The sequence below is a fragment of the Marmota monax genome, unplaced genomic scaffold (genome assembly GCF_021218885.2).
Source record: "Marmota monax isolate L192 unplaced genomic scaffold, Marmota_monax_Labrador192_F-V1.1 WCK01_AAM20220418_F8-fsc00001, whole genome shotgun sequence".
NCBI lineage: Eukaryota > Metazoa > Chordata > Mammalia > Rodentia > Sciuridae > Marmota > Marmota monax.
The window spans coordinates 35,550,988-35,571,294 of NW_026693777.1; the positions used below are offsets into that span (position 1 = coordinate 35,550,988).

At 35.7% G+C, this 20,307-nt stretch overlaps 1 protein-coding gene across 1 annotated transcript; it reads right to left on the minus strand.

Moving 5' to 3' along the window:
• Positions 1–1,051: 1,051 nt before the first annotated feature.
• Positions 1,052–1,993, minus strand: LOC124104474 (olfactory receptor 4F3/4F16/4F29). Its single transcript, XM_046461438.1, has one exon. It carries the CDS (start codon positions 1,988–1,990, stop codon positions 1,052–1,054), a length of 939 nt encoding a protein of 312 aa, XP_046317394.1. The 5' UTR covers positions 1,991–1,993.
• Positions 1,994–20,307: the final 18,314 nt, after the last annotated feature.

Consider the following 20,307-nt stretch of genomic DNA (forward strand, 5'->3'; position numbering starts at 1 on the left):
TACAGGTATGCACTATCACGCCTGGCAGATAGCAAGATTTTTTTTAAAGTATTCTCTATGAAATAAGAGTAAGTCACTTTGATTAAAGTCATAATTAAAAGGGGTAACTGAGATGAGAAGAAATAGTGGACAACATAAAAATGGCTATAAAGGGTAAAAGGATATGGCTTTCTTTTTCAAGAGGAAAAAAGGTACATTCTAAGATAAAATGGCTGATTATTTCCAAATTTAGGCCTCAAACTTGGCCCCCTTCACTGATGGATACGCATAACCCAGTCTTAGTGAAAGACAAAACCTAATGGATATAGAAAGTAGGAAGCAAATTCTATTTTCCCTTGTTGTATAGGTATAACTTCAATTAACAAAACTAAAGAGAGGTGATGACGTCTGTTAAGTTTTGGGCAAAGTTTATAGAGTGTGGCTTTGATGAATTACTAAAATAAAAAACATTAAGGAACACTTAATTACCAACTGTTACATCAAAGCAAGACTAGAGCTCAGTTTTCTCTAAGTTACTTCTACTATGTTAATTAAAAATACATTTCACTCTGTAGTTATACTACAACCATTTTAGTTCCCTGATAGCTTCACTACCTATACTACTACTTTGGGTTGACTGGTTTCCACCAAGTAGATTCTTTGCAGTTTTGTGAATGTGAGATTATTTGCAAATGGGATCTTTGCAAATGTAGTCAACTTAAGATGAGGCCATACTGGATTACAAAGGACTAAGGAGAAATTTCCTCCTGTTCTGAAGTCCTTAATTAAGGTAGAGTTTTCCTGTTATGTATTTCTAATAATTACTTCATATAATATCATCCATTTAGGATTAGGCTCAAAATCATTATAATCTTTAGTTTCTAAATATTTTGCATGTAATTCCTCCTCTTTCAGAAATTAATGGCCCTCTTTCTTAAGTGAAAGATAAAATGGACTTAATACAGTATGGATCATCAAATCAAGATAGGACAAAGAGAAGCTTTTATCTGAGTTTGACCATCACAGTGATCTTCAATAGTCCATGAGTATTCTTTACAACACTACCAATCACTTAAGAGATCTTCCTGTAACTCACTAACTGTCTGCATATTCTCCTCATTGCCACCTTCATTTCTTGATTCCTTAGTGTGTAGATGACAGGATTCAGAAAAGGAGTCAGAACAGCATCAAAGAAGGCCAGGAACTTGTCCAAGTGTGTGGAGGGAGACGGCCGTGCATATACAAATATCAAAGGAACAAAGAACAAGACCACCACAGTGATGTGAGCTGAAAGTGTAGACAAAGCCTTGGAAGATCCAGCAGAAGAGTGTTTCTGAACAGTAAGAATTATGACAATATAGGAAATGATCAGTATGAAGAAGGAGCCCACAGAGATGAAACCACCATTAACTGTGACCATGAATTCCAGTTGATAGGTGTCTGTGCAGGCAAGTCTGATGAACCAAGGAAGGTCACAATAGAAACTATCCAACACATTAGGGCCACAGAAGGGCAATTTTACTACAAAAACTAATTGAACCACTGAGTGAATAAGGCCAACCACCCAGGCAGCCACTAAAAAGAAGATGCACATCCTTGGGCTCATGATGGTCAGGTAGTGAAGAGGCTTACATATGGCCACATATCTGTCAAAGGCCATGGCCATGAGGAGCACCATCTCCACACCACCAATGAGATGGATGAAGAAGATCTGAGTGATGCAACCTCTAAAGGAGATGACTTTGTGCTTCCTGAAAAGGTCATAAATCATCTTTGGGGAGATGACAGAAGAAAAACCCAGGTCAATGAAGGAGAGGTTGGCCAACAGAAAGTACATGGGAGAGTGTAAGTGAGGCTCAGAAGCCACTGTGAACACAATGAGGGAGTTTCCCATCATACTTGCCACATAAAACATGAAGGAGAACCCAAAGATTAGTAGTTGGATACTCCAGGAGTTGGTGAGTCCCAGGAACACAAATTCCGACACCACAGAATGATTTGCTCCATCCATTGGTTTTGTTGGAGGTGCTGCCTGAAGAACAACAGGAGAAAATGCAAATTATGACAAGTATATTAATAAACTAGGAGGACAGAAGTCAAAGTTATAAAAGTTTATTTATACTTTAGCGTTAAAACTGACTTCACATGCTAATAGTCCCTGAAATATAAAATTGGTCACCGTTATGTATATCTCCTCTCGACACTTAGGTTCTGTCTTTATTCAATATAACACCCTGATTCCTCCCAGCTAGTCTTTGTGATGTTCCTTGTGAGAAAGAAGATGACCAACATAAGTAATAAGAACTCAATCCAAAAAAACTCTTCCTATTTTTGTCAGCTCCAGTCACATGTTACTAAGCACGATTGCATCAACTTTCAAGACAATAAAACATCTGGAAAACACTCCTTTTCTTCCTTTATTTCTACCCCTACCTCTAAGATGTGGTCATCTTCACAATTAATTTACATTTGCCACATCAATGAAATCTCCCTTTATTATTACTAGTATTTATTTTACTGTCCCTTATATTAAAATAAAATTGGTACAAATCTAACTCATCAAGGAGACCATAAACTTCCTGAAGGCAGGCATTATGATTTACCCATATTTAGGCTCCTAAATCAACAAAAATATGGTATACTGAAAAGTACCTATGAACTGTTATCATTTTGCATCACATTAGGTACAAAAATTGAAAACAAATGTTTAGAAACTTCTCTAGAAATTAACATTACAATGATACCAATGTTTCTGATTTTGTATTTTTCCAAAAATCTCCACCTGTGAAGGACAGCAAATTAATGGGGAAAAGGACTGGTCCCTTGTGGTACAGTAATTTGAGAAGGGCTACCTTAGAGTACATGATCCATGTTCTGAAAAGCTTAAAGCTAGCAGAATCATCACAGTGAAATGGAAAATATATTTTACAAATCTCTGTGATGATTCATCGTGTTAACTTGTAATTATTTAATGTTAGTTACAGAAAGAATATGGGGTTTAAATTCACAAAACAAGATTTCTTCTATTATTCATCCATTGACAGTTTTGATTTGGGGCAAGTTACTTACACTCTTTGATCTTAAGTTTATTTATCTATGAAACTCTAATTGGTGCAATAATTAGTATATCTTAATCATACGATTTTTGTATATATTTGGGAATTTTTTTTATTTTACTTTATTTACTTGTCGATGATAGATGGTTCAATTCATGAGACAAAACTGATGAATGAATAAAAAAATAAGATGCTACATGCCGGCAGAAAACATGAAAATTCCATATCATAAGATATATATTTCAATAACATAATATGCCAAAAAAAAATAATCAATAAATGGGCAAAGGAACTGAAAAGGCACTTCACAGAAGAAAAAATACAACCTGTCAACAAATATATGAAAAAAGGCTCAACATCTCTAGCCATTAGAGAAATGAAAATTAAAACTACACTGAGATTCCATCTCCCTCCAGTCAGAATGGCAATTATCAACAATACAAGTCACAATAAATTTTGGCAAGAATGTGTTACACTCATACATTGCTGGTAGGACTGCAAATTGGTGCAACCACTGTGGAAAGCAGTATGGAAGTTCCTCAGAAAACTTGAAATGGAATCACCATCTGACCATCTGACCCACTTATTATCCCATTCCTCCACATATACCCAAAGTAATAAAAATTTAGAATCACTCCTGATGTAAAATATGGCACATAAATTTTTGCTGAAAAGATAAATAAAATCCATTTGTTTGCAGTTAAATTTACCAGATGAGGATAGAATAAAAGGTAGAATGAAAAAAATTGTTCTACCAAAAGTCAGAATAGAACTAAAAGGTAAGTCTCCAATCTATTCCAGGAGACCCAAATCAATGAGGTCAGCTTTAAAACATACAGAAAAATTGAAGATCTCTAATTCAGGAAAGTCTCTAATCTTTTTAGATCAGGAAATGCATTAGCAAATATATTAAATAACTTGACAAAAAATAAACTTAGTGATAGAGCTTAGACTAGAACCCAAGTGACAAGATGATGATAGAAACTGTTGGGGAAAGATGAGCACCTTTTACAGCTCCTCACTGCCACTTAATGACATTGATGAGTGCTGCTTTGGCCACCAAAATTAACCATCCCAGACAACTCTCAGCTTTCTAATATCTTGAAAAATATGACAGTTTCCTAAAACATTTGTTATCATTCTCATTGTTCAAGAAAATACTCTTACTTGAAATAGATGGGTTTCTATATGGGCTCATAACAGAAAATGCCAGTTTAACACTCAACTCTGTCTCCAGAGGAATGAAACCTCTAGAGAGGGTCCAGCAAGCTTTAATTGCTGTTAGAGGTTGCAAGATTGTGCCTTCCTTTGAATTCACCTCTATTTTAGCTCTTATAAGATCTAATAACAATTTTAAAATCTCCATGTAATAATATAATGATTATAGGTTTCAGTATATGGAAAAACTATGTTTCACATTCTTCTACCTAATAACTTGCTGATCTTGAATAACATACATTTCATCTCTGAGCACTTTTCCCATAAGTAAAATGGAGAAAATTAAAGTCACCAAAATGAGAATGTGAACTAATATGATACCAAATATAATTATTCTTCCTCCAAAATGTATCTAGTAATGAAATAATTTATAAATAAATTATTGTATATTAATTCACTGGAATAAATTATTTGGAAATTTTGGAAAGTAATAAGAATGAATCAGATTTATACTTCTCACCATGAAGAAGTCTCAAGAATATAATATTTAATGGAAAATATCAGATTATAAAATAGTATATTCATATAAATTGACCAAAATTTTAATTCCATACATATTAAATATTATTAAATATAAATATAAATGCATATACATATAAACCATAAAATACATTTATACCATAAAAAAGTTTGAACAAAAAGAATATCCAACTCCAGAAAAGTGATTTTCTCTGGGAAGGAAGAAAGAGGAAACTAACAGGACAAGTGAATTCAGCTGTGTTTGTAATGATTTATTACCAAAAAAAAAAACAGATCTCATGAAAAAATAGCAAATATTCATGTGTTAAATCTGGAAACTAAACACGCAATACCCATGATACAGTTAAGGGCACTTTTTCAGAGGTTAGTGTATCATATTTCCTTTTTAAATTTCATATGTCAGCTATATATCTGTATCTTTCTCTCATCAGGTTTCACCAGGGTCACTACAAAGCCTCCACAGCATCCTGCTGCTTCAACAAGCCTCCATCTGCACTCAAAGCAGATGCTGACCATCCCATTAGTGGTTTAGAGCATCCTCTCTGCCTCCAGGTGAACTGCAACCTCTTCAAGCATTCAAAGCCCCTTTAGAGCTGCTACCTTCTAACTTCATTTTCTACTTCATTTTTTCTAGTTTTTTTTAATCTCATGATCCAGCATTATCAATTTATTTGCTGGCACTGCCACGAAATAAACATTCCATCATGCCTTTAAATATACAAGTCCTTCTTTCCCAACTCCCCTCCCATCATCTCTAACCATTGCTCTCCTCCACCTGGGAGAAAACTGCTATCCATACCTCATGGAGAGCTAAACACAGGCTTTAGCAGACTCCCCTTCTCAACAATCTCATTACATCATAAGCAGAATCCATACTTTACTCATCTCAATGTTCCTACTCATAACATTTTATTCATGCCAATAAATAACACTGAACACATTATATTAGTTTTACATTTGTATGAATTGAGGACATGAATTGTGTTATGTGCTTTTTACAACTGCAACTGCTGACACAATGCACAGAATAAAAAGAGGCAAGAGGAAAGAAACCAAAAATATTATCCCCATCAAAAGTCAGTTGAAGGTTTCAGTGATGGAGAACTTAGACCTCAGATATAATAATGGTAAGCTGGGAAAATCACATTGCAATTGAAAATCAGAAAATAGAACAATCAGATTACAATTGAAATACTGATAGATACAGCATATCACATATTTATGATATCACAGTTTAGGATAAAAGAGTTTACATTGAAATTACTTAAAATGTAAAATATACCTAGTAATATAATTAGGGAAGATGAATTTTAAAAACTGATAAAAGTTCTGAAGCAACAAAAAAACAGAAAATAGAAGATTATGAAAATGAAGTAGAATTAAGGAAAAAGAAAATATATAAAAATCAAAGCCATAAAGAAAAATAAGTAATATAAGAAATTGGGAAATTTAAGGAAAACTCAATATAAAAGCAAAGATATTGTAAATATAACCTAATTGGACAATACTAAGTTGTCTTTAATTGCCCTAAAACAGGTACTGGGGAAGAAAAAAAATGGCAAAAGTCAATAAGAAATTATCCCTAGATGTACTAAAAGAAAGAGTAGTACCAACCATTAGAAAACAGAAATCCACATAGTTTGGGTCATCAAAACTAAATCCACTTGAGGTAGAGTCAGGATCCAATTCTCAGTCCTAAGCAATAGCCATAAGCATGTTTCTAATGGAATAACAAGGAATGGTGCCCATTCACATAAAAGTGATCAAATACTTACAACCCTGTTGATTATGCTCTGAAGCAATTTCTTAGATTGACTGTTCTCAAGAGAGAACATTTTTACCTGACACCAATATAGTCAAATAAGCCAATTAATAAATGGGCAAATGAATTAAGCAGATACTTCTCAAAAGAAGAAACACAAATGGCCAACAAATACGTGAAAAAATTGCTCAACATAATTAGCAATTATGGAAGTGCAAATCAAAACTACATTGAGATTTTACCTCTCAGAATGGCAGTCATCAAGAATACAAATAATAGGGCTGGGGTTGTGGCTCAGTTGTAGAGCACTTGCCTGGCACATATGAGGTACTGGTTCATTCCTTGGAACCACATAAAAATAAATAAATAAATAAATAAATAGGATATTTTTTAAAAATACAAATAATAATAATACAAATTCAATATTGTCCAATTAGGTTAATAAATGCTAAAGGGGGGGAAGTTACACTCAAACATTGTTGGTAGAACAGCAAATTAGTACAACCACTCTGCAAAGCAGTATGGAGATACCTCAAAAAACTAGGAATTGAATGACCATATGACCCAGCAATCCCACTCTTTCATATTATCCAAAACAACTAAAATCATCATACTATAGTGATACAGTCATGTCAATGTTTGTAGCAGCACAATTCACAATAGCCAAGTTATGCAATCAGCCCAGATGCCTGGCAACAGATGAATGGATAAAGAAAGTGTGGTATATATAAACAATGGAATTTTATTCAGTCATAAAGAAAGATGAAATTATGGCATTTGAAGGAAAATGGATGGAACTACAGACCATAATGTTAAGCAAAAAGACTCAAACTCAGAAGGTCAGGGCTCATGTTTTCTCTCATTTGCAGAAACTAGAGAGGAAAAAGGAAAAGAAAGGTGGAGGTAGATCTCCAAAAGGCAAAGGAAGATCAGTAGAGGAAAAAGACCACAGGGTGGGAAGCAGAGAGGAACTGGAAGTGCTGTGGATTGATATTGGCCAATTTGTATTGTTATAATGTGTGCATGTACAAATATGCAACACCAAATCCCACCAACATGTACGACTATAATGTACCAGTAAAAAATATGGGAAAAAGTGTGTTTTTAAAGAATTTTTCCAAAACAAAAAAATGATACAAAACACTTTGAAATTCAAAAGCACATAAGAAAACAGAACTAACTCAATTTCCTGGTAATTTTGTTTTACTTTAATTTTCCACATTTTATTTTAAAATAACATCTATAGTAGCAGCAATTTATTAATTTTTGAATTTTGGATATCTCTTCTACTCTTTGGACATCTCTTCCATCCTAAAAACTTAAACATATCTTAATAAATTTGCTTCTATTTTCACAGTTTGTGCCTCATCTCTTTTTTTAATTATTAGCTGACAAACACAAATTTTATAGATTTATAATGTACAACATAATGTTTGGATACACTGTAGAATGGCTAAATCAAACTACCATATGCATTAGCACATATACTTATTTACTGAATTGAGAAATCTTAAAATCTACTCTTTTCATATACAGCATATCATTAATAACTACAGTCATCCTGATGTACAATACATCTCTTAAACTTATTTCTTCACTAACTGAAATTTTATGTTCTTTGATCAACATCTCACCAATGCACCTATCCCTCAACCTCCAAAACCACAGTTTTGTTCTTTGTCAGTTCAACTTTTCTACATTCCATGCACAAATGACATGACATACACACCTCATCTCTTTTGAAGCTATAATAAAAACAAAATTATAAGAACCCTTGTTTTCTTAGTTTCATGTGCCACTAAATATTTTTTACCTGTTTATCAAATTACAGAGGATGAGCATCATTCATACAGTCATCACTGGAAACAGTGTGATTAATTAATAGCAAGATGAATACAAAACATAAAGCTGTTTGAATTTTTCTAATACTTTTCACATTACCCCAACACATTGTGGTTCTAATTGAAAGTCCATGTCAGTTAACCACTTCTGTTTCACAATTACTTCCTTTTATCATAATTATTCTCCAGTAGTTCAATTTGTCACCCTAGACACTATCTTCTGTGTTTTATGATGATACTCATGCACTGTAGGAAATGATGCATGTCCATGGGAATTCCTATAACAGAATCATGTCAGACCAAAAACCTAAACCTGTTCTCCATATTATTAATTTATTTCTGATCCTCCATTTAACCTACAGAAAGAATAGGGCACCTTCATGGAGTCTGAGATCTTCCTGTGTTCTCTTAACACTAAAGGCCATAACATTCTGCCATGGGTAGAAATAAAGCTGATTATAGCTTAAGGACAGTGGCCAAGTGATACTGCATAGATATGAATTTAGACAGTCCTCATGGGTCAAAGGACTTTGTCCCCAGAGACCTATTCGGTTTTACCAGAAAAAACAAACATCCTAAAATCTCGTAATGAGACACTAGAGAAGAGGAAATGAGACTGGAATATTGCCTTCTTAATACATCTGTACTATTTTCTTGAACATTTTACAAATATAGGTAATGGCTTATTCTAGGCAGTTCCTAAAATAGTCATTAAAAAGAAAGTTCAGACTCTATAAAACTCAGCCACACACATTACTAAGTAGAACAGTAGAGAGCAAACTTGCATGTATAATAGGTTGCTGTGCACATAAATATTTACTCCTCTGAGTCAGGCACCATGGTGCATGCCTGCAATCCCAGCTACTTAGGAAGCTAAGGAAGAAGGATCACTAGTTCAATGCCAGCATGGGAAACTTAGCAAGACCATGCCTCAAATTAAATTAAAAAAAAAAAGTCTGGGGTGTGGCTCAGTGGTAGAGCTCTTACTTCGCATGCATGAGGCCCTCGGCTCAATCCCCAGTACCACTAAATAATAAATAAATACTTACTTTTATGGATAAATAGAGATTTTAAATTTTTCCATAAATAATTCAGGAAAGTAGGATTATTAGAGGAGCAAACAAGGATTTTGACTTTCAATTTTGCACACTTTTATCAGTCAGGATCCCATCAAGATAAGAGATGGTACAGTCAAATTAAATAACTGGAGAAAGCTCAATAAAAAAAATATTCACAAAGCTGTGAACATTGTAAGGAAAAACTAGGGGTCCTAGGCTAAAGACAGCAGAGAAAACATTACTTCTCTTGAGCCTAAAGGGACGAAGACAAAAAGTAGTTGTAAAAGTCTAGAAATAAAGCATTTGTGGATGGAGAGGGCCATGGAAGAGTAACACAGCCAGCCCATGGTGTCCCTGAAGAGAAGAAATAAATGAAATGATCTGATCCTGGATCTCAAATCTCTCGCTACAGTTACACTTTGGCCAAAACCCAAAAGAAAACAAAGGACAATGGAACCTGTTTATGCAGCTCAGTGAGGTCAGATTTCCAAAGCCCATAAGAAGTAAGTGTTGAGACTGAAACTAGAGGCTATTTGCACTTTTTTTTTTTTTTTTGGTATCAGGGATTGAACCCAGGGACACTTAACCACTAAGCCACATCCCCAACCCTTTTTTATATCTTATTTAGAAACAAGGTCTCGCTGAGTTGCTTAGGGCCTCACTTAGTTGCTGACTTTGAACTTGCAATCCTCCTGCCTCAGCCTCCCTATTTGCTGGGATTACAGGCATGTGCCACCACACCCAACTCCCATTCACCTTTTATCAAGGAAACAAACAAGAAGGGAAAGAGGAAACTGAGTAACATAAAGAATTATTGATCAGACATGGCAGTACAAGCTTGTAATCCCAGCAGCTTGGGAGACTAAGGAAGGAAGATCCCAAGTTCAAGGCCAGACTGGGCATCTTATTGAGACCTTGCCTCCAAATATAATTTTAAAAAGAGCTAAGGGAGCCGGGCGCAGTGGCACACACCTGTAATCCCAATGGCTCAGGAGGCTGAGGCAGGAGAATCTCAAGTTCAAAGTCAGCCTCAGCAACAGCAAAGCACTAAGCAACTCAATGTGACCCTATCTCTAAATAAAATACAAAACAGGGCTGGGAATGTGGCTCAGTGGTCAAGTACCCCTGAGTTCAATCCCAGTACACCCCCCCTCCAAAAAAAAAAGAAAGAAAGAAAAAGAGCTGAGGGTATATAGCTCAGTGGTAGAGCACTCCAGAGTTAAATCCCCAGTATGGAAGGAAGGAAGGAAGGGAGGGAGGGAGGGAGGGAGGGAGGGAAAAACAAGGAAGGAGAGGAATGAATTATTAGTGATCTAATCCAAAAATGTGAGCCACCATGAATGTATGTGCTTCTTACAAATTAGCAAAGAGGAAAATGTAATTAACATAACACATAGCTGTCATAGTCCCCACTTTGTGTAGCTGTTCATGAGGGCTATTTTGACAAGAGAATTTCTCTCATTTCACATTATCTGCCATTAGTATGTACCCTAGAGACTTCTCTACTTGATAGAATGAACAAAGCTTCTTTCCTATAGGATATTCATCATGACATAATCTTTTATTTACTTGGATGCCACTGTTTTCTATTGATGAGAACTATTGGGCAAAGGAGTACTAAGAATCATCCAATGGATCCCCTGAGTTCTGGATTTAATATTCCTTGTCCTTGGTATACAGGAGGAATCAAATTTCTCCCTGATAATTGGGATGTGTCATCCCAATAATCATACTGTCCTTTACCCAAACAAAAAATAATATACTGCTCTGACCCATGCCATAAAGGCCCTAAACTGACCTCTCTCCGGCCATGCCCATCAACATGAAATGGAGATTTTGAGAGATACCTACCTGGACCCTACTTCCCTCCTTATTCATTTTTTTCTGATCCTCAAACATCACAAATCCATAAATGTGGTTTTTCCAAATTAGGTTTAAATATATAAATATCAATATAGTGTACATTTATCAACACAGAAAGATAGAACACACTATACCCAAGAATTAATTACCTTGATTTATAACTTTAAATATTTCAACTAATGACTCATGAGTTTCCATTTTAACTCTTTCCTCAGACCACAAAATGTCAGACAGAGACTTTTTGAACTTTGGTACATGACATAAAGAGCCCCAAGCAGTCAGAGGCCATTATCAGCTGTGTTCCCTATGGAAAATTCTTCTCTGGGGCCCAAGGACCTCCAATCTCATTAAACAGAGTTCAAAAGAATAGGAGGCACATAGGCACTATGGTATACACCTAGAATCCCAGAAAGCCAGGAGGCTGAGGCAGGAGGATCTAAGTTCAAGGACTCCTGTTCAATAGAGCATCTCTTTTTCACTTGAAGCCTCTCTTCACATAAGGACTGGCATACATGGATTAAGGCAAGGGTGTATCAGAGTGGCTCAGGTGGCCTTCTCTACACCCAATATTATGCAGATATAAAAGAGTTAATAGCCTTGGTCTGAGTGCTGTAGAATAAGAGGCATTAGCCACATGTGAGGTTGATATGTAAGATTTCCCTAAAATCAAGATACATAATATGTATAGAGAAAAGATAAAAATCATCCTACTAACTTAATATTGACCATATGTTAATGTCAAGTAACATAGATCTTACTGCATATTGGAGTTTACATAGCGTTTATGGTATGTTATCATATTTCCATGTCATAGAGGAATTCAAAGTCTTAAAAAGTAAAAAGAGAGAGAGAGAGACATAAATTTTTCAAACATATAGTTTTGTTTTACATTTGTGACTTTTTTCACATTATATATATTCTGACCATATAAATATATGGTATATGTATATATATAAATATATATGGCATATATATTTATATGGTCAGAAAATATATAAATATATAATATATTATATATTATATAATATATACTACAAGAATCAGTACATATTGCCACTGATTTAAAGGATGCACCAAATAAATTAGACAACATGCAAAGCATTTACCAGTGAGTGGTTTTGACTTACAGAGTACAAATATAGCCAGTGAATTCAATACATATCAGTCCATTGTTATACTTCATTTTCTATAAAAATGTTTCCAGAACTGAAATTACACCCTAGTAATAGATAAGGCAGGAGAGGTATTCTACAATTTCATGAACTGTAGTGTTGGAAGGAAAAGTCAGAACCTAGGATAAATGTATATCTCTATGAAAACCAGTCTTTATGTCTTCCATAAAATAAGGGATTACCTTTATTCCACCTGCCACACAGTGGACAGCTAGTCCAGTTGAAGGCATGATGAAGCATGGTGCCACACAGTATACAAAGGATCTACCTTCATGCTGGTGGTTTGGGCATGCAATAGTGATGATACCAGATTACCCCTAGTGAAGGGAAACTGTTGTTGACTCCATACAAAGACTTTATCTATGCTGTATGGTCACTATTTAATACCAATTAAGCACCAAGTAATATACTTATTTAGTGCCAATTAATGAGTCCTAGGATAGATAGGGAAAGCAGCTGAGTGACATTACAGAAATGAATCATCTCGTTCTTATTCAGAGAATAACTTCTAACATCATTTTTCATAGGCCATAAATATCTTAATTCCCCAGAGCCTTTCTGAAAAACCCAGCTATATTCTCTCTAAAGAACCTCATTCCTTTTTTATTCCTCAGGGGTACTTTACCACTGAGCTAAGTCCCCAGTCTTTTTTGTTTGGTTTGGTTTTGTGTTTATTTTGAGACAGGGTCTCACTAAGTTGCTTTGGGCCTTAATAAGTTGCTAAGGCTGGCCTTAAAATTATGATCCCCCTGCCTCAGCCTCCTGAGTCTCTGGGATTACAGGCATATATCATCATGCCTGCCTCTGCAGAATTTCATGTCAGTAATTTTATGATCTTCATTCTTTAGCCCTAACAACCAAACCAATCATTCATTTGCCTTACCAAAATTAGAAAGAGATGTTCCTCAAGTCATTATACTTTCCAAGGGTAGTATATAGTGGATTCCCTGAAATTCTTCACATTAAAAGGGTTTTACTTCATCATTATTCTCAGGACAACCCCAGAGTCTGTTTTAATAATGCAGTGAACATTCACTTGCATGACATATTTATCCATTCATAATACAAGCTCACTGTTAATTAATCATATAAAACATGCTTACTGGAAAGAGATGTTGAAGGAGTTGGACACCATAGGAATCTGAGTATGCTACTCATGAAGGTTATTTTTTGCCTCCAGGCTGTCTAGAGAGACTTTCTTTGCTCCAGACAACTCTCATATCTGGAAGCTTATGAATTCTCCCAATAAATATGCTAGAGCAATACTCTCACATACTGTATATACTGCCTCCAAAATCCAAAGAGATTAGGTGAGGACTGTGTTTCTTTCTCTGCAGTGTGGCAACTTCAGAAAAAACAACATGACATGACTCAAACCACTTAGAGATAGAAGTCACTAATGTTGGAGGTCTATGAATATATGCAGGATTCATCTTCCATTATGTGGAACACATATGTCTTATTAAGGCATCTAGGATACTTACTACTTCTAATTCATCGAGTCCAGTTATCAAGTTATTATTAGAGCAGTGGAACAACATAATATTCCATATCATACCAATCCCCTCCAGATCTTTTTCTGGCAGTAATGATAAAAAATAAATGCATCACAGGTTGGATTCCCTGGGAAGTAGACTCTGAGATGTAGAACAGCATGCATCAAGTTTATCTGAGATTGCTCTCAGAATCAATTCTATTTGGAGATAGGAGGTAAGCCCGATGCAGCAAAGGGAGAAGCTGGACAACAGTAAAATTATAATATAGTTTCATCTCCCTTTCAGAAAGTTCTACACTTGGGAAGACCTATGATAATTGTCCCAAGTGGACTACTAACAACCAAAATTACCACAAAATGAGGGCATAGCCTTAGATAAGTCAGGTCTCCCTAGCAAAGACTATGCCAAAGAGGGAAGATTGATTAGAGACATAAGACAATAGTGCTTCCACCAGCTGGGGGACTGAACCCTTCTGACCTAAGGAGGGAATCTGAGTAGCACAACACAGCATACATGAATTCCACCCTGGAGCCATTTGCATCTTTATGCTTCACCTGAGTTCTGGGAAAGGCTCATTCAGGATTTAGATACATCTCGTAACACAAAGGCATATTATAAGAAAAGTTAATGGGATGAGTTACAATACTTGCTGCTAAAGTGAATCTTGAAATCACATCTGGCGCTCATATGCCTCCTATCCTGTACAGGCTAGAGTCCTCAGCTGGCAAAATCTAACCTACTTGGCTCATAAGTTCATTTTTTTTTTATTGGTTGTTCAAAACATTACAAAGCTCATGACATATCATCTTCCATACATTTGATTCAAGTGGGTTATGAACTCCCATTTTTTACCCCAAATACAAGTTGCAGAATCACATCGGTTACACATCCACATTTTTACATAATACCATATTAGTGACTATTGTATTCTGCTACCTTTCCTATCCCCTACTATCCCCCCTCCCCTTCCCTCTCATCTTCCCTCTCTACCCCATCTGCTGTTGTTTAATTCTCTCCCTTGTTTTTTTCCCCTTTCCCCTCACAAACTCTTATATGTAATTTTGTGTAACAATGAGGGTCTCCTTCCATTTCCATAGTTTCCCTTCTCTCTCCCTTTCTCTCCCCCCACTCGTCTCTGTTTAATGTTAATCTTTTCCTCATGCTCTTCTTCCCTGTTCTGATCTTAGTTGCTCTCTTTATATCAAAGAAGACATTTGGCATTTGTTTTTTAAGGATTGGCTAGCTTCACTTAGCATAATCTGCTCTAATGCCATCCATTTCCCTGCAAAATCCATGATTTTGTCATTTTTTAGTGCTGCGTAATACTCCATTGTGTATAAATGCCACGGTTTTTTAATCCATTCATCTATTGAAGGGCATCTGGGTTGATTCCAAAGTCTAGCTATTGTGAATTGTGCTGCCATGATCATTGATGTGGCAGTATCCCTATAGTATGCTCTTTTAAGGTCCTCAGGGAATAGACCGAGAAGGGTGATAGCTGGGTCAAATGGTGGTTCCATTCCCAGCTTTCCTAGGAATCTCCATACTGCTTTCCATATTGGCCGCACCAGTTTGCAGTTCCACCAGCAATGTACAAGTGTACCCTTTTCCCCACATCCTCGCCAGCACTTATTGTTGCTTGACTTCATAATGGCTACCAATCTTACTGGAGTGAGATGGTATCTTAGGGTGGTTTTGATTTGCATTTCTCTGACTGCTAGAGATGGTGAGCATTTTTTCATGTACTTATTGATAGATTGTATGTCCTCCTCTGAGAAGTGTCTGTTCAGGTCCTTCGCCCATTTGTTGATAGGGTTGTTTGTTATCTTGTTGTTTAATTTTTTGAGTTCTTTGTATATTCTGGATATTAGGGCTCTATCTGAAGTGTGAGGAGTAAAGATTTGTTCCCAGGATGTAGGTTCCCTATTTACCTCTCTTATTGTTTCTCTTGCTGAGAAAAAAACTTTTTAGTTTGAGTAAGTCCCATTTGTTGATTCTAGTTATTAACTTTTGTGCTATGGGCGTCCTATTAAGGAATTTGGAGCCCGACCCCACAATGTGTAGATTGAAGCCAACTTTTTCTTCTATCAGGTGCAGAGTCTCTGATTTGATATCTAGGTCCTTGATCCATTTTGAATTTACTTTTGTGCATGGCGAGAGAAAGGGGTTCAGCTTCATTTTGTTGCATATGGATTTCCAGTTTTCCCAGCACCATTTGTTGAAGATGCTATCCTTTCTCCATTGCATGCTTTTAGCGCCTTTATCAAATATAAGAAAGTTGTAATTTTGTGGATTGGTCTCTGTGTCCTCTATTCTGTACCATTGGTCCACCTGCCTGTTTTGGTACCAGTACCATGCTGTTTGTGTTACTATTGCTCTGTAGTACAGTTTGAAACCTGGTATCGCTATACCTCCCGATTCACACTTCCTGCTTAGAATTGCTTTTGCTATTCTGGGTCTTTTGTTTTTCCATATGAATTTCATGATAGCTTTATCTGTTTCTACCAGAAATGCCGTTGGGATTTTGATTGGCATTGCGTTGAACCTGTAGAGAACTTTGGGTAATATTGCCATTTTGATGATGTTAGTTCTGCCTATCCATGAACAGGGTACATTTTTCCATCTTCTAAGATCTTCTTCTCTCTCTCTCTTTAGGGTTCTGTAGTTTTCATTGTATAAATCTTTCACCTCTTTTGTTAGGTTGATTCCCAAGTATTTTATTTTTTTTGAGGATATTGTGAATGGGGTGGTTTTCCTCATTTCCATTTCAGAAGTTTTGTTACTGATATACAGGAATGCCTTTGATTTATGCGTGTTGATTTTATATCCTGCCACTTTGCTGAATTCATTTATCAGTTCTAGTAGTTTCTTTGTAGGCCCTTTTGGGTCTTCTAAGTATAGGATCATATCGTCCGCAAATAGTGATATTTTAAGTTCTTCTTTTCCTATTTTTATGCCTTTAATTTCTTTTGTCTGTCTAATTGCTCTGGCTAGTATTTCAAGGACTAAATTAAATAGAAGTGGTGAGAGAGGGCATCCCTGTCTTGTTCCAGATTTTAGCGGGAATGCCTTCAGTTTTTCTCCATTTAGAATGATGCTAGCCTGAGGCTTAGCATATATAGCTTTTACAATGTTGAGGTAAGTTCCTGTTATCCCCAGTTTTTCTAGTGTTTTGAACATAAAAGGATGCTGTGCTTTGTCGAATGCTTTTTCTGCATCTATCGAGACGATCATATGGTTCTTATCTTTAAGTCTATTGATGTGGTGAATAATATTTATTGATTTCCGTATATTGAACCAACCTTGCATCCCAGGGATGAATCCTACTTGATCATGGTGCACAATTTTTTTGATATGCTTTTGTATTCGATTCGCCAGGATTTTATTGAGAATTTTTGCATCTATGTTCATTAGAGATATTGGTCTGTAGTTTTCTTTCTTTGAAGTGTCTTTGTCTGGTTTCGGGATCAGGGTGATGTTGGCCTCATAAAATGAATTTGGAAGAGCTCCTTCTTTTTCTATTTCTTGAAATAGCTTGAAAAGTATTGGTATTAATTCTTCTTTGAAGGTTTTGTAAAACTCCGCTGTATACCCATCTGGTCCAGGGCTTTTTTTGGTTGGTAGTCTTTTGATGGCTTCTTCTATTTCTTCCTTTGTTATTGGTCTGTTTAAATTGTGTGTGTCTTCCTGACTCAATCTGGGCAGCTCATATGACTTAAGAAATTTATCGATGTCTTCACTGTCTTCTATTTTATTAGAATATAGGGTTTCAAAATACTTTCTAATTATCTTCTGTATTTCTGTAGTGTCTGTTGTGATATTGCCTTTTTCATCCCGTATGTTAGTGATTTGAGTTTTCTCTCTTCTTCTCTTCGTTAGCATGGCTAAGGGTCTGTCGATCTTATTTATTTTTTCAAAGAACCAACTTTTAGTTTTATCAATTTTTTCGATGGTTTTTTTTGTTTCAATTTCGTTGATTTCCGCTCTGATTTTAATTATTTCTTGTCTTCTGCTATATTTGCTGTTGTTTTGCTCTTCCTTTTCTAGGGTTTTGAGATGTAGTGTGAGTTCGTTTATTTGTTGTTTTTTTTCTTTTTTTGAGGAATGAACTCCAGGAAATGAATTTCCCTCTTAAAACTGCTTTCATTGTGTCCCATAGATTCCGGTATGTTGTGTCTGAATTGTCGTTTATCTCTAAGAATTTTCTGATTTCCTCCTTTATGTCTTCTGTAACCCATTGATCATTCAGTAACATATTGTTTATTTTCCATGTGATGCAGGATTTTTCCTTCCTTCTTTTTTCATTGATTTCCAGTTTCATTCCATTATGATCAGATATGGTGCATGGTATTATCTCCACTCCTTTATATTTACTAAGAGTTGCCCTATGGCATAATATATGATCTATCTTTGAGTACGATCCATGTGCTGCTGAGAAGAATGTGTATCCACTTGATGATGGTTGATATATTCTATATATGTCGGTTAAGTCTAGGTTATTGATTGTGTCATTGAGTTCTATAGTTTCTTTATTCAGCTTTTGTCTGGAGGATCTGTCTAATGGCGAGAGCGTTGTGTTGAAGTCACCCATAATTATTGTGTTGTGGTCAATTTGACTTTTGAACTTGAGGAGAGTTTGTTTTATGAACATTGCTGCACCATTATTTGGTGCATATAAATTGATAATTGTTATGTCTTCTTGGTGAATAGTTCCTTTTAACAGGATATAGTGTCCTTCTTTATCCCTTTTGATTAACTTAGGTTTGAAGTTGATTTTATTCGATATGAGTATGGCCACTCCTGCTTGCTTCCGAGGGCCATGTGAGTGGTATGATTTTTCCCAACCTTTCACCTTCAGCCTGTGTATGTCTTTTCCTATCATATGAGTCTCCTGAAGGCAGCATATTGTTGGATTTGTTTTTTTGATCCAGGTTACCAGCCTGTGTCTCTTGATTGGTGAGTTTAGTCCATTAACATTTAAGGTTACAATTGAAATATGATTTGTACTTCCAGTCATGTTTATTTATTTATTTATTTTAGTTTGGCTAGTTTTTACTTTTTGGTTGTTTTCCTCCCCCTTTACTGAGATACCTCCCGCTGTTGGTTTTGGGCACTGTTTTTCCATTCCTCTTCTTGTAGAATTTTGCCCAAAATCCTTTGCAGTGCTGGTTTTCTGGCTGCGAAATCTTTTAGCTTTTGTTTATCATGAAAGATTTTAATTTCATTGTCAAATCTGAAGCTTAATTTTGCTGGATACAGTATTCTTGGTTGTAATCCATTATTTTTCAGCATTTGAAATACATTGTTCCAGGATCTTCTCGCTTTCAAAGTCTGTGATGAAAAATCAGCCGTTAACCTAATTGGTTTACCCCTGAATGTAATCTGCCTCCTTTCCCTCGTAGCTTTTAATATTCTCTCCTTGTTCTGTATGTTGGCTATCTTCATAATTATATGTCTTGGAGTTGGCCTATTACAGTTTTGGATGTTTGGGGTCCTGTAGGCTTCCAGGATTTGGCAATCCATTCCATCTTTCATCTCTGGGAAGTTTTCTAGGATTATTTCATTCAATAGGTTGTCCATTCCTTTGGCTTGAATCTCTGTGCCTTCTTCTATCCCAATGACTCTCAAATTTGGTTTTTTGATGAAATCCCATATCTCTTGGATAGATTGCTCGTGAGATTTAAGCATCTTTTCAGTATTGACTATATTCTTTTCAAGTTGATAAACTTTGTCTTCATTATCTGATGTTCTGACTTCTACTTGATCTAGTCTATTTGTAATATTCTCGTTAGCATTTTTAATCTGGTTTATGGTTTCTTGCATTTCTAAAATCACTGTTTGGTTTTTTTTTAAGATCTCTATCTCCTGGTAAAGCTCGTTCTTTGCAGTTTGAATTTGTTTGTTTAGTTGGTTTTCAAAATATACTTTCAATTCTTGGATTTGCTGTCTCATGTCTTCTCTAAAATTCCGTTCCATCTGAGTTAGGTATGCCTTGATTTCTTTCCCTGTCCATGTTTCTGATGCTTCTAGGTCCTCCTGTAGATTTAAGTTGTCCTGCATTATCTGTACTCCTTTTTTCCCTGGTTTTTTCATGTTGTTCACGTTACTTTCCAGCTCTATTTGACTGCTTTGTAACTGCTTTCTCCTATACATTTGTTTTGGCTTTGTTTATATCTGTTGTTTCTCCTTTGTGGTGGGAGATTATGCCTATAGATGTTGGGTTTTATTGTACTTTAGAGCTGATTCATTCAATTTATAAAGGGCTTCCGGATTTTGTATGCATATAGTGATTTGTTTTTTGTTCTTAGGACTTTATGTTGGGTGCTATGAAGGTATACGGGTTAGTATGTCTTGGCTACTTTAGAAGATTGCTCTACTGAAG

Excerpts from the sequence above, each read along its gene's own strand:
- LOC124104474 (XM_046461438.1), bottom strand. The coding sequence starts at position 1,990 with ATGGATGGAGCAAATCATTCTGTGGTGTCGGAATTTGTGTTCCTGGGA.